This window comes from Gymnoscopelus microlampas (assembly GCF_963454915.1).
Source record: "Gymnoscopelus microlampas genome assembly, chromosome: 4".
Taxonomy (NCBI): Eukaryota; Metazoa; Chordata; class Actinopteri; order Myctophiformes; family Myctophidae; genus Gymnoscopelus; species Gymnoscopelus microlampas.
The window spans coordinates 9,264,383-9,289,382 of NC_139941.1; the positions used below are offsets into that span (position 1 = coordinate 9,264,383).

Genomic DNA, 25,000 nt, shown 5'->3' on the forward strand with positions numbered 1-25,000 from the left:
CTACCCTGAGAGACACGGGAGAACATGCAAACTCCACACAGAGTAGGCCCTTTCGCCAACCCCAACTAGGGTATGGGCGCTGATGGCGCGGAGGAGAAGACACGCCCCCAGCGCCCACAGCGTCCCCGGCGGGAATCGAATCCAGGACCTTCTAGCTGTGAGGCGACAGCGCTACCGACTGCGCCACCGTGCCCTCCATTTCTGTCTTCTAAATCAGTAGTTCTCACACTTTCGCGACACGAAGTGACACGCTGTGAGCTTGTATATCCGCTATTTTTGAATAGCCAATGAAAAAATCGAAAATGACACAGGCGCTTACCCGGTTTTTAATGGGTAAAGCAAGAACAATTACTTCTATTTCAGCATGCTCTCCAGGAAGTGAAAGGCGATATTTTCTACGAGCTTGGAATGCCTATCAATGATGTCATTGGTACCAATGAGACACAGAGTGACTAGACAGAAAGTGTGCCATCTTATAATGAGCATTAGTGAGGTTGAACATAAGTAAGTAACGTAAGTTATCCTTTAATGCATTGGTTCTCAAAGTGGGGTCCGGGGACCCCCGGGGGTCCTTGGGGGGGTACCAGGGGGTCCCCAGCAAAATGTGTTAATATAGCGTCACTATAATTTTAACCTTTTATACTATGGCTATTCAAAAATAGCAGATATACAAGCTGGTGCCGCGCTATGAGCTTGTAGATCTGCTATTTTTGAAAAATCTTGAACATTTTTGCAAACCTTTGAATATATATACTTTTAAGCCAACATTCCTAACTCAAATCTAAATACTAAATATTTGAGTTCTAAAAAAAAAAACATGTCAAGGACCCCCAAATTGACATGTATTTGGCTGCGGACCCCCATCTCAAAAATATTTTGTGCCAAGGATTTTTCTAAAATAGCAGATCTACAAGCTCATAGCCGCGCTATGAGCTTGTATATCTGCTATTTTTGAAAAGCCAAAGTATAAAATATGGTTAAAGTGGTTAAAATGATTGTGACGCTATGTTAACTAATTTAGCTGGGGACACCCTGGTACTCCCCCCCAAGGACACCTGGGGGTCCCCGGACCCCACTTTGAGAACAAATGGTTTATACAGTATTGCTTATAAACAGTGGTATATTGTGTTATTGTTTATATACAGTGGCATATTGTGTGGTGTATTGTCTATCTGTAAACTGAATCAGTGTCTTCCTGTGGTAACTATTTAACTCCAGTTGAACTCATGGCTTCAATCTGACATTCCTCATTTTTAATCATAGACCGTGAAAATAATATGGACAGCGTCACGCCATTGGTTTCTACAGACCGTAAATGAAGCCTATTTTGCAGCGATTTCAATCCGCCATCTTTCTATATCCAGTTGATATCCGGTCCGAAATGCAAACGGAAATGAATGCTATTGGCTAAAACCGCAGCAAGGGCGGGTCTCGGTAGAACCAGTAGAAACCCTAGAAACTTACTTTATCATTCATTTTGAAATAAATGGGACCATAATTTACCACAACGCATATCATGGTGATTGAGAGAAGACTTTAAACTAGCGACTGGAAGTATATAGTATTTATGACAATGTTTATTAAGGTAATAAAATCAAGTGTAAAGTTTGGCCAAAAACCCATCGGCTTGAATAGAGCCTAATTGCTTCTGCAACCAGCAGGGGTAAAACAGCGAGACTACAGGCTATTCATACAGTATGAACTGTCAGACCTCCTATATAGCCTCAATTTACAAGCTAGATGCTAGCCCCTTGTTTTGAACTCAAATTGACTTCTAACCTCCAGTGCTGTAGGGAGAGCTGTATTCTTCCTCCTCTTCTTCTTCGTCATCATCATCATCATCACTCTCTTCCTCCTCGGGGTAGAGGAGGAGAGGGGAGGAGCAGAGACCTCCTCCCACGGGCTCTGAGATCTCTGAGCAGCTCTCTCCTTCTCCCTGTTGCCTCTCCTCCTTCACCTCCTCTCTCCTCCCGTCTCTCACCTTCCAAATCTTCTCCTCCTCTCTCCTCCTCTCTCTCTCCCTCCAGATAACCCTCTCCTCTTCCTGCTCCCTCGCTCGCTCCCGCTCCTTCCTGCACCTCCTCTGCTCTTCTCTCTCCTCTCCTCCTCCCCGCTCTCTCTCAATCCAGACGGAGGGGGGAGGACAGGGGAGGTTGTGAGGAGACGAGGAGAGGAAGGAAGGAGAGGAGCCGTAGGCAGGGTGGGGGGAGAAAGGAGGAGAGGAGGCGGGGAAGGGGGCGGGGTCGCAGAGGGAGGGGTGAGGGGCCGAGGAGACGTCAGGAGACAGCGAGAGGAGGCCGAAGTCTGACTGGTACTGATCCTAGAGGAGAGGAGAGGAGAGGAGAGAGAAAAACATTAAAAAACAACAACATTAAAATAATATACGTACTGTACATGGAGCCCTGGAGAGAACAAATATCCGTACTGTATATATTGTGGCCCTTTTAACTACTGTACATTGAGCGCTCGAAATGCTCAAGATATAACCCACTCCTATTTTGGTTAATTTGTAATCACAAATTATGCAATTAATTCTTACTGTACGTTTTTAGCGGTGCCAACCGCTCTAAGCTTGACTTTGTCTCCGTGTCCGTCCGTCCGTATGAGCGCGGGATGAGCACGGCAAAGAAGCAAACAGCTATAACTTCAGTTTGCAGCATGCCACCAAGTCCAAATTTGGTATGTGGACTTAGACCACCAATAGGGACGAGCATGAATTGATGACGTTATCAAAGAGGGGTCCAGGGACCCCCAGCGCCCGTATGAGCACGGGATGAGCACGGGATTTTAAACAGCTATAAGTCCAGTTTGCAGCATGCCACCAAGTCCACATTTGGTATGTGGACTTAGACCACCAATAGGCACGAGCATGAATTGATGAAGTTATCAAAGAGGGGTCCAGGGACCCCCCGCGCCCGTATGAGCACGAGATGAGCACGGGATTTTAAACAGCTATAACTCCAGTTTGCAGCATGCCACCAAGTCCACATTTGGTATGTGGACTTAGACCACCAATAGGCACGAGCATGAATTGATGAAGTTATCAAAGAGGGGTCCAGGGACCCCCCGCGCCCGTATGAGCACGGGATGAGCACAGGATTTTAAACAGCTATAACTCCAGTTTGCAGCATGCCACCAAGTCCACATTTGGTATGTGGACTTAGACCACCAATAGGGACCAGCATGAATTGCTGAAGCCCCGCCCCCTCTGTCTTCCCATTGGCTGGCCTTCAAACAGCCATAACTCAAGTTCGCAGCATGCTAGGGAGTACAAATTTTGTACATGGACTAAAGCCAGCAATAGGGACTAACTGTCATTACTTAAGCCCCGCCCCCTCTGTCTGCCCATTGGCTGGGCTTTAAACAGCCATCATTCCAGTTTGCAGCATGCTACCAAGTACAAATTTGGTAAGTGGACTCAGACCACCAATAGGGACGAATTGAAATGAGTTAAGGCCCGCCCCAAAGGCACCGCTTCCTTCACACAGGGTGTGTTTTTATTCATTTGTGGGCATGAGAAACAATGTGTTCCCATGGTTTTGATTCATTTGCACGCGTAAATCACATAATACAATACATATTTTGGGCAGTAGGCCTGCACAAGGTTCGCATTCATTCCATCCGCCACCTACTTAAGACCATAGACACTCTTTACGTATATATAAACAGGTGGCACATCGGAAGCTCTTTTTATTTAGAGCTTATAGAGTGTTGTTGAATGGCTTGTGCACTGCAGGCTACTGATGGGGGTCCGCAGACATGAAAATGTTTGAGAACCACTGCTTCAAACAACATTATGAAGCACGGCCAAATACTACCAATTTCTACAAGCGACTTTACAGAAAGACAAGCCCAAAGTCTCTTATAATAAGCAGGCACGGCAAGACAGGCTTGTCACCATAGGTACACCGAAAGCTCATTGGATGCTTGGACACTGCAGGCTGATCCGGCCTGTGACCTAAAATGAATTTTACACCCCTGCTGTAGTGCCTTGCTGTGTGCGTGTGTGCGTGTGTGTGTGTGTGTGTGTGTGTGCGTGTGTGCGTGTGTGTGTGTGTGTGTGTGTGTGGCGTGCGTCCTCACAAGACAAATGGTGGTTGTTTTATGGCTACAAAAGATGTTTAGAGTTGAGTTTACGTTTAGAGGTTAGTTTTAGGGGTTAGGGTTAGGCCTATGCCTGATTTATACTTAGTTGCACGCTGGCGTCGTGGCTTACGGTTAAAAATGTCAAATAATTGTAAAAATGGCATTCATCAAATCACAGTCCTAAAATGTTGATGTCCTTACAAGTACAGTATAGCAATACAAACCTGTGTGTGTGTGTGTGTGTGTGTGCGTGTGTGTGTACCTGCTGGTGTTGTTGGATGGTTTCCATGGAGACGGAGAGCTGTATTCTGATGTTGTCGTGGAGACAGAGCGTCACTCGGTTCTTCTGCTCCGGGGTGAAGGCTTCCAAACACAAAACACGCTGCGTGTCCTTTATGTACAGCTGCATGCTGTCACCGGGAGCTGCGCACACACACACACACACGCACACACACGCACACACACATTGAAATTGACGTGCATAGTAGGGATAGATAAACTTTTTGTTACCACTGCGCTCTGACTCCTCTGTAGCGATATCCTCTTAGACCAATATAATTTACAAAAGTGACGGGTCGCACTTTTTTATTTGTTCTCCATGTCTTTACAATGAAGGACAAACGTTTCGGCTGTCCGTTGAAGAAGGCTCCATAGCCTTAGTTTGTCCTTCATAGGCTCTATTCACAGCAGCCATATTATGAAGACATTCACAGGTGTTACCAATGATAATAATGAAGGCTCTGTTCCATTCTGGTCAGACGGAGTCAGGGTGCTGATATTGTGCATGTTGGCTCAATGGAAACACTCCCAAATGGCCCTTTACGGGTGTGTAACTCTGAGAGTGTACAAGTGGAACCAAATGGACCCGTAAGGGTCCATTTGGTTCATTTTGTACACTTGTGTAGCTTGTGTCTCTTGGCACAGATGCTGGCAGCACTGTTTGACTAAAGCTAAATGAGTTGCTAAGCTAAATGGCAAGGCTATGTTGCTCAGCCAACAGTGGGTCAGATATTTAGCTAAATAACCAAGCGGTCAGCAAGACAGTCGCTATACAAAGTAGAGGCAGGCTGCTGTTTCACTCTCATTAATCTGCTGCTGTTCAAACAAAACAAAACTTTTCGGCCTGAATAGCTGCAGCTCTACTTACTCTCTCTCAGCTGTGTGTCTTTCAGGTAGAATGGACTCTGTAAGACGTTACAGTGTCCATTGACGTCTTCTCTGGTCAACAGCAGCAGATCCGTGTAGATTAACACAGTCACCTGTAAGGGCAGTACACACACACACACACACACACACACACACACACACACACACACACACACACACACACACACACACACACACACACACACACACACACACACACACACACACACACACACATATATTGAGATGTGACCCATGAGTACATATTGTCAATCCAAGGCTTGAATCCTGGTAATATGAATAGTATGAATAATAGTAATAACAGTAGTAGTAATATGAGGAGTAGTAGTAGTAGTAGTAGTAGTAGTAGTAGCGGTAGTGGTAGTAGTAGTAGTAGTAGTAGTAATATGAGAAGTAGTAGTACTGGTAGTAGTGTCAGGGTCTGCCTCTACCCTGGCCACTCCCACTTTCCATTCCACCACACTTCAGTCCTTGTCACACACCTGTTTCCACTCCCTCATCAGTCCAACAGTGCCATGCCCATTTCACACCTGAGGACACTTCTCCAATCAACCTACCACCTATAAAACTGGACTCATTTAACATACTCATTGTAAGTTTATACTTTGTCGCCTCTGTGTTTTGTCTTGGAGGTTTTTGGTTTGTTGCTTACCTGGACCTGCATTTTGGACTGTTTGCTCTCCTACCTGTCACTTTGTAAGCTGTGCCTTTTTGGACTGCTTGTCTCCAGCCTGCAACTGCACTTGTAAGATTTGCCTTTTCTGCCATTAAATGCACTGAAATCTTCTCTGTCTTTGCATTTGGGTTCAGTCTAATCCGCATCCTTGACAGTATAAACTGACTGTAAATATGAACCCAGCAGAGCTACAGAGTTTTCAGAGGAAGGTTACTGAATTTGAAAATGTGGTGGCTCGTCTCATGGCCTCTCCCCCAAACCAGCGTTTTGAATTCCCAAGAGGAGATTGTAAACCAGCAGCTGTGGTTTAAAGAGAGGCTGTGGGTTAGTCATTTTGTCCCTCACCTGGATGTCATTTGTGGGAGGCTTAAAAACTTTTTAGACACCAGCTTGTTTCCCAGTGCTTCTCAGCCAGCTCCTCGATCTATAAGGCTTGGAGTGGTGAGCCTGCAACCCACCAACCCTGATGCAGACCAGCAGAATATTCAGCACATTGACTTGCTTTCCTATTTTTGTAGCAAGGCAAAAAACCCTGTTTTTTCGGAACCACTTCACGCCCCAAATCCATATCGGGGCACCAGCCTGGCTCGAGGAGGTCCCCGTATAGTGCCAACAAACGGGGCAATATCTCCCTGGGTCGCCATGCCATCAAGCCCACCCGGCCAGCCATCTCCAGCCTGCCGTCAGCTCCATCCCTCGAACCCTCGGGTCTCGCTTGGCCTTTTGTGTGGGGAACCGTGGGCCTGCCAGGAGAAGGCGTGGTCGCCATGCCTCCCTACGCCACCAGGAGCCCATGCTGCCCAGCGTCCCGGAGCCAAAGTCCGTCCTGCCCAGTTCCTCGGAGCCAGAGCCCGTGCTGCTCAGTGTCTTGGAGCCCAGTCAGCCTGCGCCCTCTGCACCCTCACCGGCTGGATCTGCTGCTGACCTGAGCCCTTGCCAGACATCTCCCTAGATGACCTGCCTGCGCCTTCTGCACCCTCAGCAGCCCTATCGGCCGCTGACCTGCCAGAGCCCTTGTCCGTCATCTCCACTGGTGACCTGTGCCTGCCCGAGGTCTTTCTACTCAGCTGCTTCCTTCAGCTGACACCTCCTCTGCCTCGTCCCAGCTACCAGGCCGTCCACCAGACGACACCTCTTCAACCTCGTCCCAGCATCCTGGGCGTCCACCTGGCGTCACCTGCTCAGCCCTGGTCCATCCTCCTGGCATTACACCTGATGTCACCTGTTCTGCCCCAGTACAGCCACCAGGCTGTCCACGTGGGGTCCAATGTCCCCAGACCCCTTTTCTCTGTTCCCCTGACAGAGTCTCTCTTCTTCGGACCCCCTCCTCCCACCCTGCTCATTCCTGGTCAAAGTAATGGGACGTCTGGAAGCCGTCCCTTGAAGGGGGGGTTACTGTCACGGTCTGTGTCTACCCTGGCCTCTACCTCTAATCCGCAACCTTGAATGAAGTAGTAGTGGTAGTATTAATATGAGGAGGAGTAGTAGTAGTGGTAGTAGTGGTAGCAGTAGTAGTAGTAGCAGTAGTAGTAGTAGTAGTAGTAGTAGTAGTAGTAGTAGTAGTAGTAGTAGTAGTAGTAGTAGTAGTAGTAGTAGTAGTAGTAGTAGTAGTAGTAGTAGTAGTAGTAGTAGTAGTAGTAGTAGAATATTGTACCTTGGCAGGAACAAGGTTGCCATTATGAAGAATCATTTCTTCTGACATCAGTAGAGTTCTTTCTGAATGACAAAGGTCCAGTGGCTACAAAATAAACAAGAGCACTTTAACGAAAAGTAGGCAGAGAAAAAGGTAGTGCACGCACATCCGTGGCCCAGGTGCAAGACAAACAACGGATATTATTAACGGATATTATGAGACTATTAGGGATGTCCGATATTATCGGCCTCCAGATATTATCGGCCGATATTAGCATAAAAATTGATATCGGGAAAATATCGGTATCGGTTTTTGAAAAAAAAAAAATTTTTTTTTTTGCTTTATAAATAAGTTACAGGAGTTCTTACTGTATATGGTGTGTGTGATATGAAATTTGAGCTTACCCTAATCACAATAATCCCCGCATATATCGGTATCGGTTGATATCGGTATCGGTAATTAAGAGTTGGACAATATCGGTATATCGGTTATCGGTAAAAAAGCCAATATCGGACAACCCTAGAGACTATTATGTGGTGGGATTCTAGTGGCGATCCCCTTATTATTATTTAGACCCTGTTCAAACAAAAAACACTTCATGTCCTATACTGTAGCATGTCACTGTGTCCCCCCACACTGTTTATATCTATATCTTTTTTACTTTATGCAAAGCCAACCTCCTGTTGAGTCGACTGTGACACCTACCCTATTGGGGTGAGCCTATCAGTGCATAGATGTACCCTATATAAACGTGTGTGTATGCCCTTTTCCATTGTATACGTCCTGATGAAGGTCTGAATGGGCCCGAAACGTTGACGTACGCAATAAATACAAAGCGGAGCTTTTTGCGTCATTACCAGTGTGCAGGCTCTATTCCTTTTTTAATGGAAAAGTAGGCAGACCCCATGACCGATTTGGGCTGTAGCGTCTCTGTGTGGATGTGGTTCTCACCTGGACAAACACAGGGAAGATGAGCGTCTTGGGCGTCAGCGTGAGGTAAGATCCGAAGCCGGAGTAAGGCAGGTGGGACTGGACGATGGTACAGTTCTGGTAGTTGCCGTGGCTGTCAGCTTGGGCCGACGAGGCGGAGGAGGAGGGCAGGGTGCAGCTGCTGAACGGCTGCTGTAGCAACGACGATGACGACGTGGGCGAGGAGGAGGACGGAGGCATGGTGCAACTGCTGAACGACGCAGATGGACAGTTGTGGAGGAGGGGAGGGTGCTGCTCGTGGAGCCCCCTGTTGGGATGAGTCTGGTACAACCGGCCTGAATGTAATGGGTGTAAAATACATGGAGATTACCAGTGGTGTTAAGTAACTTAGTACATTTACTCAAGTACTGTACTTAAGTAAAATGTTGAAGTGTTTTTACTTTACTGGAACATTTCCAGTTTTCAGTACTTTTACTTCTACTCCACTACATGGAGGCAAATATTATATTTTTACTCCTCTACAATTATTTTAAAACTGTAGTTACTAGTTACTTTGTAGATTTAGATTATTATTACAAAACATACATTACCCACTTCAGCCCTATATACATTTCGGCCATTTGAAAATAGACGATCTACAAGCTCACAATGCGTTGTGATGCGCATTGTGAGCTTGTAGATCTGATATTTTCAAAATATTTTTTATAGATTTGAAAACTTGAAATGGGCCATTCTGCACAATGAGTGCTTTCTACTTTTGGTACTTTAAGTATATTTTGATAACAATACCTTTGTACATTTACTCTAATTTTTTTATTCCGGACATACCTGTAACAGAGTATACATTGCAGTATTGATACTTTTACTTAAGTAAAAAAATTGAGTACTTTTTCCACCACTGGAGATTACTTACCTACAAAAGTACTTATAGTAATAGTAGCACTAGCAGTAATAGTAATAGTGCCGTAAAAGTAGATTTCTTTATCTGTATCTTGCTGCTTGTGTTTGTTTGATTTGATCCTGTTCTGTAAAGCCCTTGACTTTGTAAAATTGTTGTGTAAAGTGGTATCATGAATATAGTGCCTCATGCACCTGGCTACTGTAATAATTCAGTAAAGTGTAATGTAAAACCTAAAGGAGTCTTACCAATAGTGGCGTTCCTGTTGTGACAAACAGATTGCAATAACTGAAAGAGACAGAAAGAGAGAAAACAGGACGTTTTATGAAATTAGCAATCTATTTTGGACATTTACAAGAAGATCTCCGCCATGCCGGGTTGGCTACCCAGGGACCGCAAACTTTGGAAGTCGATCCTAGCCCTGTATAGGAATATGACAAATCTGACTGACGCATTTTGATCACATGACTCCATTGCTAATGTGTATTGATTAGTATGACTTTTGGACAAAATCTATTGTAGTAGTATCAAAAAGTGTGAAGGTGTGAAGCAAAATTGGGCATATGGGGACTGTATACGACCTACGGTTCAAGGGTTATAGGCCAAAGTGTGAAGCGGCCGGTTGAAGCTGCCATCATGAGGCTGATTTGAACAATTTGGGGTGGAGGTTCTTCCTTGGCCTACTGGGAGTGTGCATGAAAAGTTTCACACCTATGGCTCCAGCTGTGCCAGAGATTAGCTGTTCACAGATGGACACGCACGCACACACGCACGCACTCACGCACATGCACACACAGGGGTGGACAGAGGCGAAAACATAATCGTCCGGCATGGTGGAGATAAGTCAATGCCACAATGATAAAATGTCAGTAGTTTGATTGATGGAACCAGTGGCCCTGTGTCCAGTTAACTTATATCTTAAAGGGATAGTTCACCCAACAAAAAAAATAATAATTATCGATTAGTCCCCCTATGAGACTTGAATTCATGGATATTTTTTTGTTTTTGTCACATTTCAAAGCCAATAATTTGATAGGAACCGCTGCCGGTCATCAAATTATTGGCTTAGGAATGCGACAAAAAACATAAAAATGAAAAAATATCCATGAATTCAAGTCTCCATGAGGTGTGTAATCAGAGGTCATCAACATGTCTGTACACGTGGCACTTTTTTTATTTTGAAAACAAATTCAAAGTATAGCCTATATATATTCTTCATTATAATGTAAAAACATATAAAAAATGTGTTTGAATAACTTTGGTGCCTCGTAAAGTAACATGCTCATTAATGTGCAGGAGATTTGTATTGCACATGGTGCCTGCACACAATTGCATTGTGTAGGCCTACAGGTCAGACAATTTGGTGTGGTCATAATTAATGTCAACGGTATGCGAGGGACCATAGTGGGAAAAAATGGTGCAGGAGAAGAGCAAAAACAGAAGGCATGTCATCTATTCAGAAGGAGCTATTTGCTACTAATGCAAAGGGCAGAACTGGACAAGTAAAGCTGTCGTTAGTTGAGAGACAGTGTTTCAAAGTGTTCCCTAATGAAAATAACAACTATAATAACACTCAACAATCGTAATCCATGGAAACCATCCATCCACAGCCTGAGTCCTTCTCCAACCTAAAGGTTAGCTCACCTCTGATCAACGTTAGGTGCCTTCGCATTAAATGCTCGCCTCTGAAATCAACTTGCCCTACAATGCATGTATTGTATCTGTTAAAAAATAATAATATATTAAATACTAATACATTGAACAGTCATTACACTATCTGTGCTTCCATAGTTTCTGATTAAAACAGGCCTTGTGTATTTAGAACTAGTGTTTTCTCTTAACAATGGCACATATTTGTCACTTAGTAAAGGTTGTTTACGCACAGATTGATTTATGTTATGCTTACTTAGATGAGTGATTCACCACATGTACAGTATGTGTACTGAGTCATGCAGATAAAGGTCATAAATCATGACAGTTAGGTGTCTTCGCATTAAACTATTGTGACTGCATTCAATGAAATGGCATGCCCTTCATTCATGAATCACTCATCATGTTGGCCTACATATCTTTTTTTATCTCTCAAGTTTCCTTGTTCCAGTGTTCCATTGGCCTTTTATCCTTGACGTTTCTGTGAGAAGCATTTAACATGTCATTATTACGTCTAATGAATCAAATCAAGTGTAGCTTGTCGTGTGTGTCTTTTTTCTATTGTTACATTTGCATGCCTTGGACTTTCACATCAACAGCAGAATACATGATCACCTTAATGGAATCCACAAACCAAACCAATGGTTTAGCTGGTAGAACTTGATTTGAACTCCTTCTGTACTTCTTATCAAATTATTGGCTTTGGAATGTGACAAAAACTAAGTAACGCTGTCCTTTGAAAAGCCAGCAATCTCTATAATAGCCATATGATGTATAATACACACCCACTCACCTTTGCAGCTAAGTGGTCCTTATGTGATGGAAGCACTGTCTCTACTGATTAGATTCAATTATTATTATCCCAAATAATTAGGATTTTTTTTTGGTGGTCAAGTGGCTCAGTTGTTAATGCAGACATACTATTGTTTTAAAATGTGCAGCACATTGGAATAGACCCTATGACCCATTAGGAGTCCTTTAGTATACATTTAGGGCTAGGCCACTGTGTTTTTGGAAAAAAAATATTATTTTGCATGTCCGTGGCAAAAATTAAATATTAATGAAAATATCACGAGCTGCCATGGTGATGACCCCTGTGTGTAATCGATAGGAAAAAATGTCATTTTGGGGGTGAACTATTCCTTTAAGGTACCTCATTACAGTTAACTATCGCCCATTCCGCTCTCACCTGACTGCCTGGATTGATGGGCGACAGGATGATGTAGTTGTCCCCATTTGATGATGTCACGCGGGTGCCTTTGAGCGTGGTGGCGGTGCGAGAGAAGTCCTCCTCCTCCTCCTCTTCGTCGTCCTCTTCCTCCTCTTCCTCCCTCCCCTCCCTCCTGTCCCTCCATAAGGACCCCAGGGCTCCTAACCCTGACCTCAACCCTGAACCCGGGACCCGCCCTCTCCGGCGGCCATATTTGCTGTGGGCGGGGCGAGACAGCAGCTTCCTGCCTGTAAACTAACAACAGAACAACAAAGAGGTGTCATGAATGTAATAATAATAATAATGATAATCATAATAATTGTTATTATTGTTATTATATAATAACCTGTTTAATAAAGTTAGGCAGTTTGACTTTAATAAAAATAGTGATGATGATGAAAACACAACCAAAACAATGGTTAAATGTCTTAAACATGTGACCATCGATACATTTTAAATGTCTTGTAGGCTTTAGATATTCTATTAGGTATTAGACTGTATAGTACTGTAGTTGTTTAGGTAGTTAGCTAGGCTTAGATTTGATATGGTATTCTTTTTATTATGTATTTGTAGGCAGTTGTATATTGTTGTAATTAAACATTTTTGTCATGTTGTTATTGTGATGAGTTTATATGTGGGACTATGAATGGAAATGAGCTTCTAGCTAAATCCGGCATGTTTACGTTTAATGTTCAATTGATTGAATTCTTGTACAGGTATTGAATGTTCATTAACCCATTAAGACCTGAGGCCGATTCTACAAATGCCTTCTAAACAAATACAAGAACGCTCGCCCCAAAACACGCTCGCCCCAGGTCAAATCCGGCGACCTCGGAACGGTAGCCATCAGGTATTCCTAAACGTAACCTCAGCAAAACTATGCCGAAAGCTAACCTTATAATATTCCTAAACGTAACCTCCATTCCTAAACGTAACCTTCATTCCTAAAGCTAACCTTATTCCTAAACGTAACCTCAGTAAAACTATGCCTAAAGCTAACATTATTCCTAAACGTAACCTCAGTAAAACTATGCCTAAAGCCAACCTTATTCCTAAACGTAACCTCAGCAAAACTATGCCTAAACCTAACCTTATTCCTAAACGTAACCTCAGTAAAACTATGCCTAAACCTAACCTTATTCCTAAACGTAACCTCAGTAAAACTATGCCTAAACCTAACCTTATTCCTAAACGTAACCTCAGTAAAACTATGCCTAAAGCTAACCTTATTCCTAAACGTAACCTCAGTAAAACTATGCCTAAACCTAACCTTATTCCTAAACTTAACCTCAGTAAAACAAATACAAGAACAGCTGGGGGCGAGCGGTCCGTGAAATAAATGGATGAGAGTGTGTTTTGAAGCAAGCCTTCCGGATACCTTCTAAACCAGTACTTGTTCAAAAACGCTCAAAAATAGCAAATGTACAAGCTCGCAGCACAGCACAAAGTGACGTGCTGTGAGCTTGTATATCTGCTATGTTTGAATAGTGCACAAATCTAAAATGACAAAGATGCTTTCCCGGTTTTAATTGGTTAACATGCACTGTCCCGTAAGTGAACAAATGAAGTAAAGTAAAGTATGATGATGATAATGATAATGACTCACGCTGTCTGAGGCTGCTCTGTAAGTTGGTTGGTGAATCAAACCTTCAAAATAAGGTTTCATAACGGGCAGACCTCTCCACACAATCAGCACGATGTTGTTACTACACAACCTAGAGACACATACAGTACGGTACACACATGCAGGCACGCACAGACACACACACAGACACACACACACGCATGCACGTACGTACATATGCACGCGCGCACACACAAAGATGACAAATTAAAGGACAAACCAACAAAAAGTCTCTAACGGTGTTGGGCCACCATGAACCACTAAACATATTGTTGCTGTCGGGCAGAAACCTTAGCCATATTTCAACTTTTTTTTTTTCTCGTAATGATACAATAGTGTCACACAATAGTGAAAATAGCAGATCTGCAAGCTCACAACACTAGTCTACAAGCTCACCAGCAACAAGCTCACAACGTGTCGCATTGCACTGCGAGGCTATTTTCACAATTGTAAAATGTTTTTAAAATAATAATAAAAAAGAAACAGTTTTGGACATAGGGCCTACAATATTCCATAGTCTAACTAAACGTATTCTATACTAGAGGAGGGAATACCTATGAATAACAGACCATTGCTATTAATGGAGAATGTGCAGCTGAATCAATCAATCAATCAATCAATCAATCAATCAATCAATCAATCAAACAATCCACGGTGCTTGGTTGTTGCTGTATTCAACATGGCAGCCATGCAAACAAACACACAATGTCATTTTACAGCTAAACAGTACATTAAGAAATGAATGTTTTAGCGGCGGGACATACAGTATGGCAACAGTTTAATGATTCATATTATTTGATTGACACTAATCCTACCGGCTACCGGAGTTTTGCGAGCCAACCTGTTGCACTGGACGCACCTGGCATAATCTAATGGACTATTTTCATAAGCTCTTAAAATCTGTGAAATCATTTTGTGGTTATTACTGTATTTACTCAGGAGACATGTAATATGCTGGATCATGAATGGTAAGCCTGTCATTGTTGAGAAATAAACCCCTTCAAGGTGATAAACACCCCTCTACTTCGGCGTCGGAGTCTAATCACCCTGTCTGGGTTTATTTCTCAACAATGACCGGCTCACCATTCATTATCCCTTGCATGTTCTTTGTTTGTTTTTTTCAAAGCGGCCGCCACTTTCAAAACCACATTATTACATCTTTCTCACTCACGCACACATGCGCACGCACGCACGCACGCACGCATGCACGCACGCACACACGCACGCACACACGCAGTGGTGTAAAGTAATTACATTTACTCAATACTATACTTAAGTAAAATTTTTAGGAGTATTTCCACTTTTTCATACTTTTACTTCAACTCCACTACATCTCTCAGGAAAATATTGTACTTTTACTCCGCTTCAATTATTTGAAAACTTTAGATACTAGTTACTTTGCAGATATAAATTATCATATTATAAAACATACATTAACCACTATTTTATACATAGGCTATTTGACAATAGCCGATCTACAAGCTCACAACGCGTCGCATCGCGTTGTGAGCTTGTAGATCTGCTATTTTCAAACATTTCAGTAGTTTTAATTTTAGTAATTTTGGTACTTTTGGTTACTAAAGTAACATGTTTATATTGTGGTATTGCTACTTTACTTAAGTAAAATATCTGAATACTTCTTCCACCACTGCTCACATACACACACATAGTGGGTGTACCTGATAGCGTTAGCCAGGTCCACACATTTCCAGTGCTCCACAGGAAGCCCGTTCAGCTGTAGAACTGAATCTCCTTGCTGGAGGCCTGAGCGATGGGCGGGGCCACCTGCACACACACACACAAACGCACACACATTGATGCTTACTGTACATACTGTATAATGTCATGTACATTAAAACAAGACCAGGAGACCTGGTTCTGCCAGACCCAGAATAACCGAGGTCCCTTGTATGCCCATGTATGGACGAAATGGACCGAGGTCCCTTTTATGCCCATGTATGGACGAAAGAGGGACAAAGCCTCATGTAGGCCGACCCCTTGGGTCTGGCAAAAATGTATATGAATGAAATGACAATTCTAAAATAAATATATCTTAACCACTTAAAGGAATGCTTCACTTTTTTTTTAAAAAGGTCATTTTATCGTTTACTCTGGCTTTTGTGAGCCCCCCGGACGTTTTTTAAGTTGCTTGATTCAGTATTTAGATATTTGATATTCATTTTATCAGACACGCCCCCTTCCTATACAAACCCATTATTACTTCAAACTCCATTTTGCAACCACCATGTTAGATTCATCAAAGCCACCCTTTCTTGGTTCTGGTGACTCATCCTGCCCTCCTAATAATGTGAGGGGGCGTGTTTTTTCAATTACTTTTTTCATTTTTTTTTTACATTTTTTTTATTGTATTTTTTTTTTCCATTTTCCCAGAAAAAAACGTAATTGAAAAAACACGTCTCCTCACGCATCAACATCAGTCACCAGAACCGAGGACGGGTGTTTCCGATGAATCTAACATGGTTAAAATGGAGTTTGAAGTTACAATGGGTTTGTATAGGAAGGGCGCGTGTCTGATAAAATGAATATCAAATATATCTAAATACTGAATCAAGCAGCTTAAAAACTGCCCGGGGTGCTCCCAAAAGCCTGAGTAGACGATAAAATGACTTTGAAGATGAATTTGAAAGTGAAATACCCCTTTAAACCCCAGCATCCGAAAATAGCAGATCGACAAGCTTACAACGCGTCGCAGCGCGACGCGTTGTAAGCTTGTCGATCTGCTATTTTCAGCAAAAGCTTTCCCCACAATAAAAGAAAACAGCAAATACACTAGCATAGAGCGCTGAGCGACTCCGCTCAACCATACAGGGGTTTAAGTGGTTAAAGATATTTCGTGAACGGATGACAGCTTGCGTTCTCGGCTTTCAGGAGGCGTAGTTCCAGACTCTATGCGGCATTCAGAGATTGTGGAATCGTTATCCTGACATGTCCTGTCTTCAAAAAGGAAAGGCAGAAGGAGAGAGGACATGAATCTTACCGGGTTCAACGGCCTGAACTCTGGCAGGACAGTCTGCACAGATCGTGAAGCCAAATCCATCATTCCCACGGGCGATGTTCACCTGTAGCAACAAAAAAACAAACAAACAAAATGTGTTCAATGTACAGTTAAAAAAAAAAAATGTAATTGTTCTATATTCTGATATAGTAGTGATCATTGCAATACAGTGTCGCTCCAGCTCTTTAACGGAAAATACATGGATCAGGATACCAATTTCGTCAAATCAGGAGAGCGAACTCATGGATAAACAAGTGAAATTGGAAGTGATGGCACAAAGAAATGAGCAGACAAAATTCAAATTTGAATCTGAAGCTGATAAATGGGTTCTGTTTCCTGACTAGATTAAATTGGCAACCCACTTGAAAATGTATTTTCTGTTTACTAAAGAGCTAGAGAGACAATCGACCCCTGTTACTGAAGAACTCTAAGCAATGATTACTATCACAATATAGAGCTTTAACTTTTGAACAAAAAAACTTTTATTTCAACCAAAAAAAGATAATTTACACTACCTTTAATGTAAAATGTTTGATGTGTTCATGTGTTTAATATGTCATACTGTATGTAATATAGGGAGGTGAGTTTCTCTAGATAAATGCATATCTTTCTTTTCGCAGGGCCAGCCTGTTTGAAGATTCTGTTCCCACGGCAACCTAAATAGCGACAGAGGAAAGAAAGGTTGAGGACAGTGGGAACGGAGGAAGAGAGGAGCGGGGGGTAAAGACCGTTCTCTCCCTGGGAGTTTTCTGATGACAAAAGACTTTAAATCTTCAACTGACAGATAGATTAAACTTCTCAGGAAACAGAATGTACAGGAGAAACCGAACTGGCTTGTTTCTCATTGACTTCAACCCAAGACAAACAATAGAAAAGCAAGAGACGCCATTTTTTTTTACGTTTTACTTCCCGTATCCGTGTGATGTAGGTGGCCGCCTCCTTAGGAGAACAGAGGTAGATGGTGAGTCAATTAATTCCAATGGGAGAAGTGAACGTGAACACAGCTTCTTAACCATTCTTTAGCCCCATGGTCACTGAACAAAATATTGTACCCACAAGCCACACACTCTTCCGAGAATGAAACACACATTTCTGTGGATCAGGATAAAATCTACTTCCCAGCAACACACTCTTGCGAAATCTAGAAATAGTAATCATAGGACGTTCACAAGATGTGACGTCAGACAGCATTTTGGAGACCTGTGTACCATTTCCCACCTAGTGGAGAAGCACGGGACGGCGTATCTTCCAAAAATAACATCTTTGCTTAAACGATGAAAACCACAAAATAGTAGAACTACTGTAGTAGCAGTAGCAATAGCAGTAGCAGTAGATAGATATATGCACAGCGGGAAAAACAAGGATTACGGTTATGTATTCAAGATGTAAAGGACCACTTCACCCATTTTCAACTTCCACTTTCATCTTCATATAATTGGTCCTCATTAAGGCTCATTATGATATCGTAAAAAAACATCTACTCTGCCTGTGTCTCAGAGGAGAGCAGTTCAGAAACCCACCTACCAGTGACATCATCGATGGAGAATCAAAGCTAAACTGCAGGCTTTCTATTCCTGGAAAGTTAGCATGCTTTAATGGAAGCCATTGTTCTCGCATTAATAAAAAATAAAACAATTTGAAATCTTGTTTAAAAAAAACAACTCCCTGATCTCACTGGTAGGCGGGTTTCTGAACTGTTCACAGCCTTCTTCTGAGACACAGACGGGGTAGATTTAATTTTTACCATAATATCATCAACATTAGTGAGGACCAATTGTATGAAGATAGGTTGAAAATGGGTTTAGTTGAAAATGGGTGAAGTAGTCCTTTAAGTGTGAGAGAGAGAGAGAGAGAGAGAGAGAGAGAGAGAGAGAGAGAGAGAGAGAGAGAGAGAGAGAGAGGTCTGTAGCAGACAGGCGGGGGTGTGGGGTATGTTTTTCTACCTCTGGTCAACATGTCAGCTAGCTGCCTGTTCAAACATTTCACTTTGAGTCTGTGTGTGTGTGTGTGTGTGTGTGTGTGTGTGTGTGTGTGTGTGTGTGTGTGTGTGTGTGTGTGTGTGTGTGTGTGCGTGTGCGTGTGCGTGTGCGTGTGAGAGAGATACAGAAGGAAAAAGAAAGAAATAGTGCTTGTCTCTCTGCTTTCCATCTGTGTTGTGAATACATTCAATTTTAATTTATTTGAATTATTGAGTCACCAGTCACACACACTGTATGAACACAAAACACATCATACACTCCCACAGGACACACACACACACACACACACACACACACACACACACACACACATAGAAGCTCACAACGCCGACAGATGTGACGCACTGTGAGCTTGTAAATCTGCTATTTTCAGCATGCGACACTATTATTATGCGACCGAGCTCAAGAACCGGGCTTTGGACGGTTATCACACAAACCCACCTGAGGTAGATTTTGTCCAATGCAGTCTCGACACAATCTGTGGATGGTGTGCATTTCTCCCCCTCTCCTCTCCTCTCCTCTCCTCTCCTCTCCTCTCCTCTCCTCTCTTCCTCTTGTTTCAGAAACTATCCAGTCTGTTGTTGTATTCGTGTTCCAGTTCTCTATCTTTCTGCGTGTGAGTCCGTCAAATGGTTGGGGTTCCAGGGGTGCAGATGGCCGGGTTAAGTCGCGTACCATACGTCTGATGTAGCTTAACAGTGAGTCCCAGGTTCGATTCCCAAGCCCAGCAAGTCTTTGCTGCGTGTCACTCCCTGACTCTTTCCCCTGTCAATCCCCACTGTACTATATCAAATAAAGGCAGAAAAGACCCAAAACTATATATCTTTTAAACGGTTTAGGTTCCAGTAGGACCAGTCTGGCGTTGTACTGGTTGTGATGTTGTTCAGTTCTGTGCTACTGGGTGGAAGTTAAAACCGCTCCCCTCATGGGAACAGCCAGCTCAACAATACAAGGAAACGACCCCCCCCCCCCCCCCCCTCTCTCTCTCTCTCTCACACACACACACACACACACACACACACACACACACACACACACACACACACACACACACACACACACACACACACACACACACACACACACACACACACACACACACACACACACACACACACACACACACACACACACACACACACCCACCAGCTACAACTTTGTGGGGACACCTGATAAGCATGCACACTTCCTGTACACACACACACACACACACACACACACACACACACACACACACACACACACACACACACACACACACACACACACACACACACACACACACACACACACACACAGACCCCTCCCCGTGTGAATATCCATTCATAGTAATAACAGGATCTCACAATAATCAGATTTTCAACTTTTACTATATGACTAACTTGTAATGTATGACCCTCTGACAGTCTATATGGGCTACGTGTGCCCAGGCCGCAAGCAACTTTAGAGTGCATCCAGGACCATATCCTCTTAAGTGGTAATTCCCCCCATTGAGAACTAGGCCTGTCACAATTATGACATAATTGCCTAATCGCAATTATTTGAGATAATCGCTATTATTTTTGCATAATCGTCAAAAATGTTTTCATGTTGGAAAATGTTCACACAGTACATTTTCAAACATTTTTCAAAAATAGCAGAAATAGCAGATCTACATCAACGCGTTGCGTTGTGAGCTTGTAGATTGTCTATTTCCACTGTTTATATATATATTTTTTACATTTTTAGTATGAAGGTATGAAATATGTCAGTCATTAAGTTAAATTATTTGTCATATCGCCTGGTGCAATTTTAGCTTATAAAGCCTAAAGGCCAAACAGAAATGTAATTTGTATTCATATGTTCCAATGTTTAGTGCCAAAAAAATATATTTGTGTGACAATTCATCGTCAAGTAAAGTCCAATTTTATTGCATTAAATTACATTATTACACAGCTTGGTTGAATGTTTGATTCTGATTGGTCAATCACTGAATTCAACCCACCTGAATCAAATGAATCAATCAATCTGCAGTGCTTGGTTGCCATATTCAACAAGGCAGGCAGACATGTAAACAAACACAATGATAACATTTTTCAGCTAAACAGTGCACAAAATAATGTTTTTGAAAACATTTGAGGAGAGAAATAGGCAATGCAGGACAGAATATTGATTAATATTGGATCAACACTTTGTACCCGGACTTGTGCAAGCCGATCTGTTGCACTGGATGCAGTTGGCATTAACATTTACGGAAAGTTGCTTACAACACCGGTGTTTTTTTTGTGAAACAAAGCCTTTACAGAGACAAAGAGGACAACCCAAGCTGTCTATAGAGGTGCAATATTGGTGAGTTTATCGTCATTTAATACAATCACTTTTCTATCTCACCTATGGATTGTCAATAGAGGTATACAACTTAGGAGGTTAAGGATATGCTCTAAGTTGCTTCCGGCTACATGTGCCCAGCCTTGGGTCTGCTGCTTGCTACAGTATGACGTTTAAATCATTGTTCTTTATGCATTTGCACCATTGAGCCAGTTCTTTGCGTCCGTGTGTGAGTGTGTAGCCCTGTCCTAAGCCCCGCACCCCCAGCATTCTACTATATAGGAGAGCAGAAGAAGACAATTGGAAACACCTGCCAATCAATTAGCCCTGGCACTACTCACTGAGTCACTCACTCCCCCCTCTCTTAATTGAGTGAGAGTTCACAAGAATGGCAATAAACGACTTACATATGGGAAAATGAAAAATATGCTTCCTTGCTCTCTGCATAATGCTAATGGTTAATGTCCATGTGCAAGTTCACAATAAAGAAGGACAACAGAGAGAAGGAAACATGGACAGACAAGGTTTCCTGCATAGTATATAGTAGGATACTGTAGTAAGGTAGACTCAAAGTAAAGCACTTGTCTATGTGCGTGTTTATTCACGGCATGCATATCAATTTGTCAAATGTTGTCTAATAAACACAATATCTATTGCTGCAGTGGCCTTCCATGCATGTGCACTCAAACTCGCATTACTAAACATGCCATCTGAGAAAAACACAATGCCACCATGTCTCTATTTCAAGGTGTATGATACAATGTAAAGTAAAACAATAGCATGTGTATTTTTGCATGTACGTGTGGCCTAATAAATCAACTTCCTGGGGACAAACAGAGTGCAATAAGAGTATCCAGCTTCCTGATGGACAGGAAGCAGCTTTTGAGTCTGGGAAAGCGCGTCTCAAATCCCCTGACGCTCAGCACACCTCAAGCCTCAAGGCCGCTACTCTCTCTGTACACCAATAATATAGTAATAATAATACATTTTGTTGTAATGCACTTTGCATTTGTCTCAAATCTCAAAGTCTGTGACTTTATGAATGTGTACACCAATGTGTACATAGAAACAGCCGTAGCTTGATATTTCTCACTTGTTATATTTCTCTCTTTTTTGTCTCTTTGAGAAAAAATAAAAGTTGTTATAAATTACATGAATGTGGTTTTAATAATGGTGGGTGTCAAAATAATGTATTTTAGAGTGTCCTCTCTTGAATGAGTAGGCATGTTCTGATGTCTGTTTGAGTGTAAAGGAAGGTTAATAAAGGCTTGGTTAAAGGTCAAAGGTCTCTCTCTCTCTCTCTCTCTCTCTCTCTCTCTCTCTCTCTCTCTCTCTCTCTCTCTCTCTCTCTCTCTCTCTCTCTCTCTCTCTCTATCTCTCTATCTCTATTGGGGGCCAAAAGTTCAATTTACAGTCATAGTCACATGTCAGTCATAATGCATATAGACCATGTTTTTTCTCCTTTGGGCCTTTAGTCATACACCAAGCAGCGAGCACTATAATTATAACTAATCTATAAATATAATAGTTATATAACTATACTGTAACTATATAACTGCAATTCATTGTTCACCACTGTTGTCGTTATAGTTGTAGTGTGGACTCTGCTATCCACTTGAGTTACAATATTGTTTAAGACAATATCTTTATAGTTATCATAGTTATAGACTAATGCTCCATTAGTCTTGCTTATCTTGTTTTTATTTTCACACTATCCAAAAATCCATCACTTTTGTTGTATTGTATGGTATTGTTTGATTATTAATTGTCATGTTCTTTTATGTCCAACTTTTAATGTTCAGCACTTAAGAGTTGCATCTGAAGTATGTGTGCTAAATTGATTGCTTGATTGCTTGATTGCTTGATTGCTTGATTGCTTGATTGCTTGATTTTCAATGTGATTGTCATACATGAGCATTGCATTTCAAACTGACACTCATACCGGTTCAGAGGACAGAGTTAGCTAAGGAGTAGAAGGATCAGATCCTACTGGAGATCAGAGGACAGACAATACTCCTGTGATATGATATCATTTGTCATTCTCGTAAACACTAGATATGTTATAAGAAATGTTAGAAATCTATGTTTGAACTGCTAAATCCACCCTGCGACCACATCGCATACTCAAGGAGTGTGATATCAGGAGTGGAAGAGGATCCACCCAGGGAAACAAATACAAAGCTACTTAAGGCTCTTTGCACAGCATCCATATTGGAAAGACATTGGGCCTCTTCCTTACTTCCTTCACAGGTGTTACCAATGATACTAATGAAGGCTCTGTTCAATTTACTGTAGCACAGTGGTTCTCAAACCTTTTAATTTCAAGGACCCCCATAACCCACACGTAAGGGGCCATTCATGGAACCCCCTCAAGGAACCATGACGGTCCCTGGACCACACTTTGAGACCCACTGGTGTAGCAGAGTGTTTCCAGTGAGTCAACATGCACAATATCAGCACCCTGACTCTGTTCAAATATATTTTGAATTTACAATGTATATTTATAGGTTAATACCGTATTTACCTGCACAGTTAACTTTTAAGAACTTGTATCATCTTAAGTAAATTTCTACAGAATTATATGGGGAAAAAAAGCAACTATACTATTGTCTACACTACAGTATATTGTCTTTAGTATTTAGAGGAGAGGAGAGGAGAGGAGAGGAGAGGAGAGGAGAGGAGAGGAGGTACTGTACAGATACATTATTCAGGTCAGCGACTCACAACATCTGGAGCAGAAATAAACGTACTGACTGTGTGTCACACATACAGTACGCGAGTGTGTGTGTGTGTGTGTGTGTGTTTATGTGTGTGTGTGTGTGTGTGTGTGTGTGTGTGTGTGTGTGTGTGTGTGTGTGTGTTTATGTGTGCGTGTGTGTGTGTGTGTGTGTGTGTGTGTGTGTGGGTGGGTGTACTGTATAGTTATATTGCATCATTTATGTTGATGTTATAATGCACTTCCAGTACAAGCGGTAAGTTTCCTTGCCCCCAAACACACACAAAAACACACAAGCGCGCGAGCACACACACACACACACACACACACACACACACACACACACACACACACACACACACACACACACACACACACACACACACACACACTGTAGAGATAGATGGATGTGCAGTTAGTTAGATACTAGATAGATAGATAGATAGATAGATAGATAGATAGATAGATAGATAGATAGATAGATAGATAGATAGATAGATAGATAGAGTATGTGGCGTGTGTTGGGCCACTCTGACTGGCTCTGACTGAAGAAAACAGTTGTGACAGCAGGACATGAATTATGAATGATTAAAATGCTTTCCAGAGTATCACTGGTGATACTGTTGACTTCTGTCAGTGCTCTCACATCGGTGCACCTCTCAGCTTGTGCTTGTATAAGTGACAAAGAAAACCCTTCTTGATTCTTGACCTAAATCAAGCCCACCTCTTACCAATGCTTTGACCTATGTTTTGTAAAAAACAAAGTGCAAAATCAAGTCAGTCGTTTTGAAAAACTTTTTAAAAACTTTTAAAGAAATAGAATGCTCAAAAATAGCCAGCCTACAAGCTCATAGAGCTTTTAGATATGCTATTTTATAAAAAAAATAAAAAAATAAAACTTGTTCACCAAAATGAGAACGGCTGCATAATAGCCAATATATCGTCAAAAAAAGTATCAAATTGGGCAATATATCAGCCAATATCAATATGTTCTCATTGACACACATTTGGAGGAGTTACTGAAAGTAGCCACAACTAAATACAAGCCAGATTTAAAGAGCAATATTCATGGTAAGATAAATACTTGAGACTTGTGAAAACGGTCATG

At 42.1% G+C, this 25,000-nt stretch overlaps 1 protein-coding gene across 1 annotated transcript in view; it reads right to left on the minus strand.

The window, feature by feature from the left end:
* LOC311043918 (regulator of G-protein signaling 3-like) overlaps positions 1 to 25,000 on the minus strand; it is a gene marked incomplete at its 5' end in the record, with an annotated part of 44,803 nt that overhangs the window by 3,376 nt on the left and 16,427 nt on the right. The window contains 12 exons of the mRNA XM_084055342.1: positions 1,780 to 2,320; positions 4,349 to 4,509; positions 5,234 to 5,345; positions 7,584 to 7,667; positions 8,514 to 8,827; positions 9,639 to 9,678; positions 12,230 to 12,361; positions 12,410 to 12,505; positions 13,857 to 13,965; positions 15,554 to 15,659; positions 16,873 to 16,954; positions 19,311 to 19,634. Of these exons, the coding sequence (XP_083911468.1) occupies positions 1,780 to 2,320; positions 4,349 to 4,509; positions 5,234 to 5,345; positions 7,584 to 7,667; positions 8,514 to 8,827; positions 9,639 to 9,678; positions 12,230 to 12,361; positions 12,410 to 12,505; positions 13,857 to 13,965; positions 15,554 to 15,659; positions 16,873 to 16,954; positions 19,311 to 19,634 (2,101 nt within the window). The remainder of the gene's footprint in view (positions 1 to 1,779; positions 2,321 to 4,348; positions 4,510 to 5,233; positions 5,346 to 7,583; positions 7,668 to 8,513; positions 8,828 to 9,638; positions 9,679 to 12,229; positions 12,362 to 12,409; positions 12,506 to 13,856; positions 13,966 to 15,553; positions 15,660 to 16,872; positions 16,955 to 19,310; positions 19,635 to 25,000) is intronic.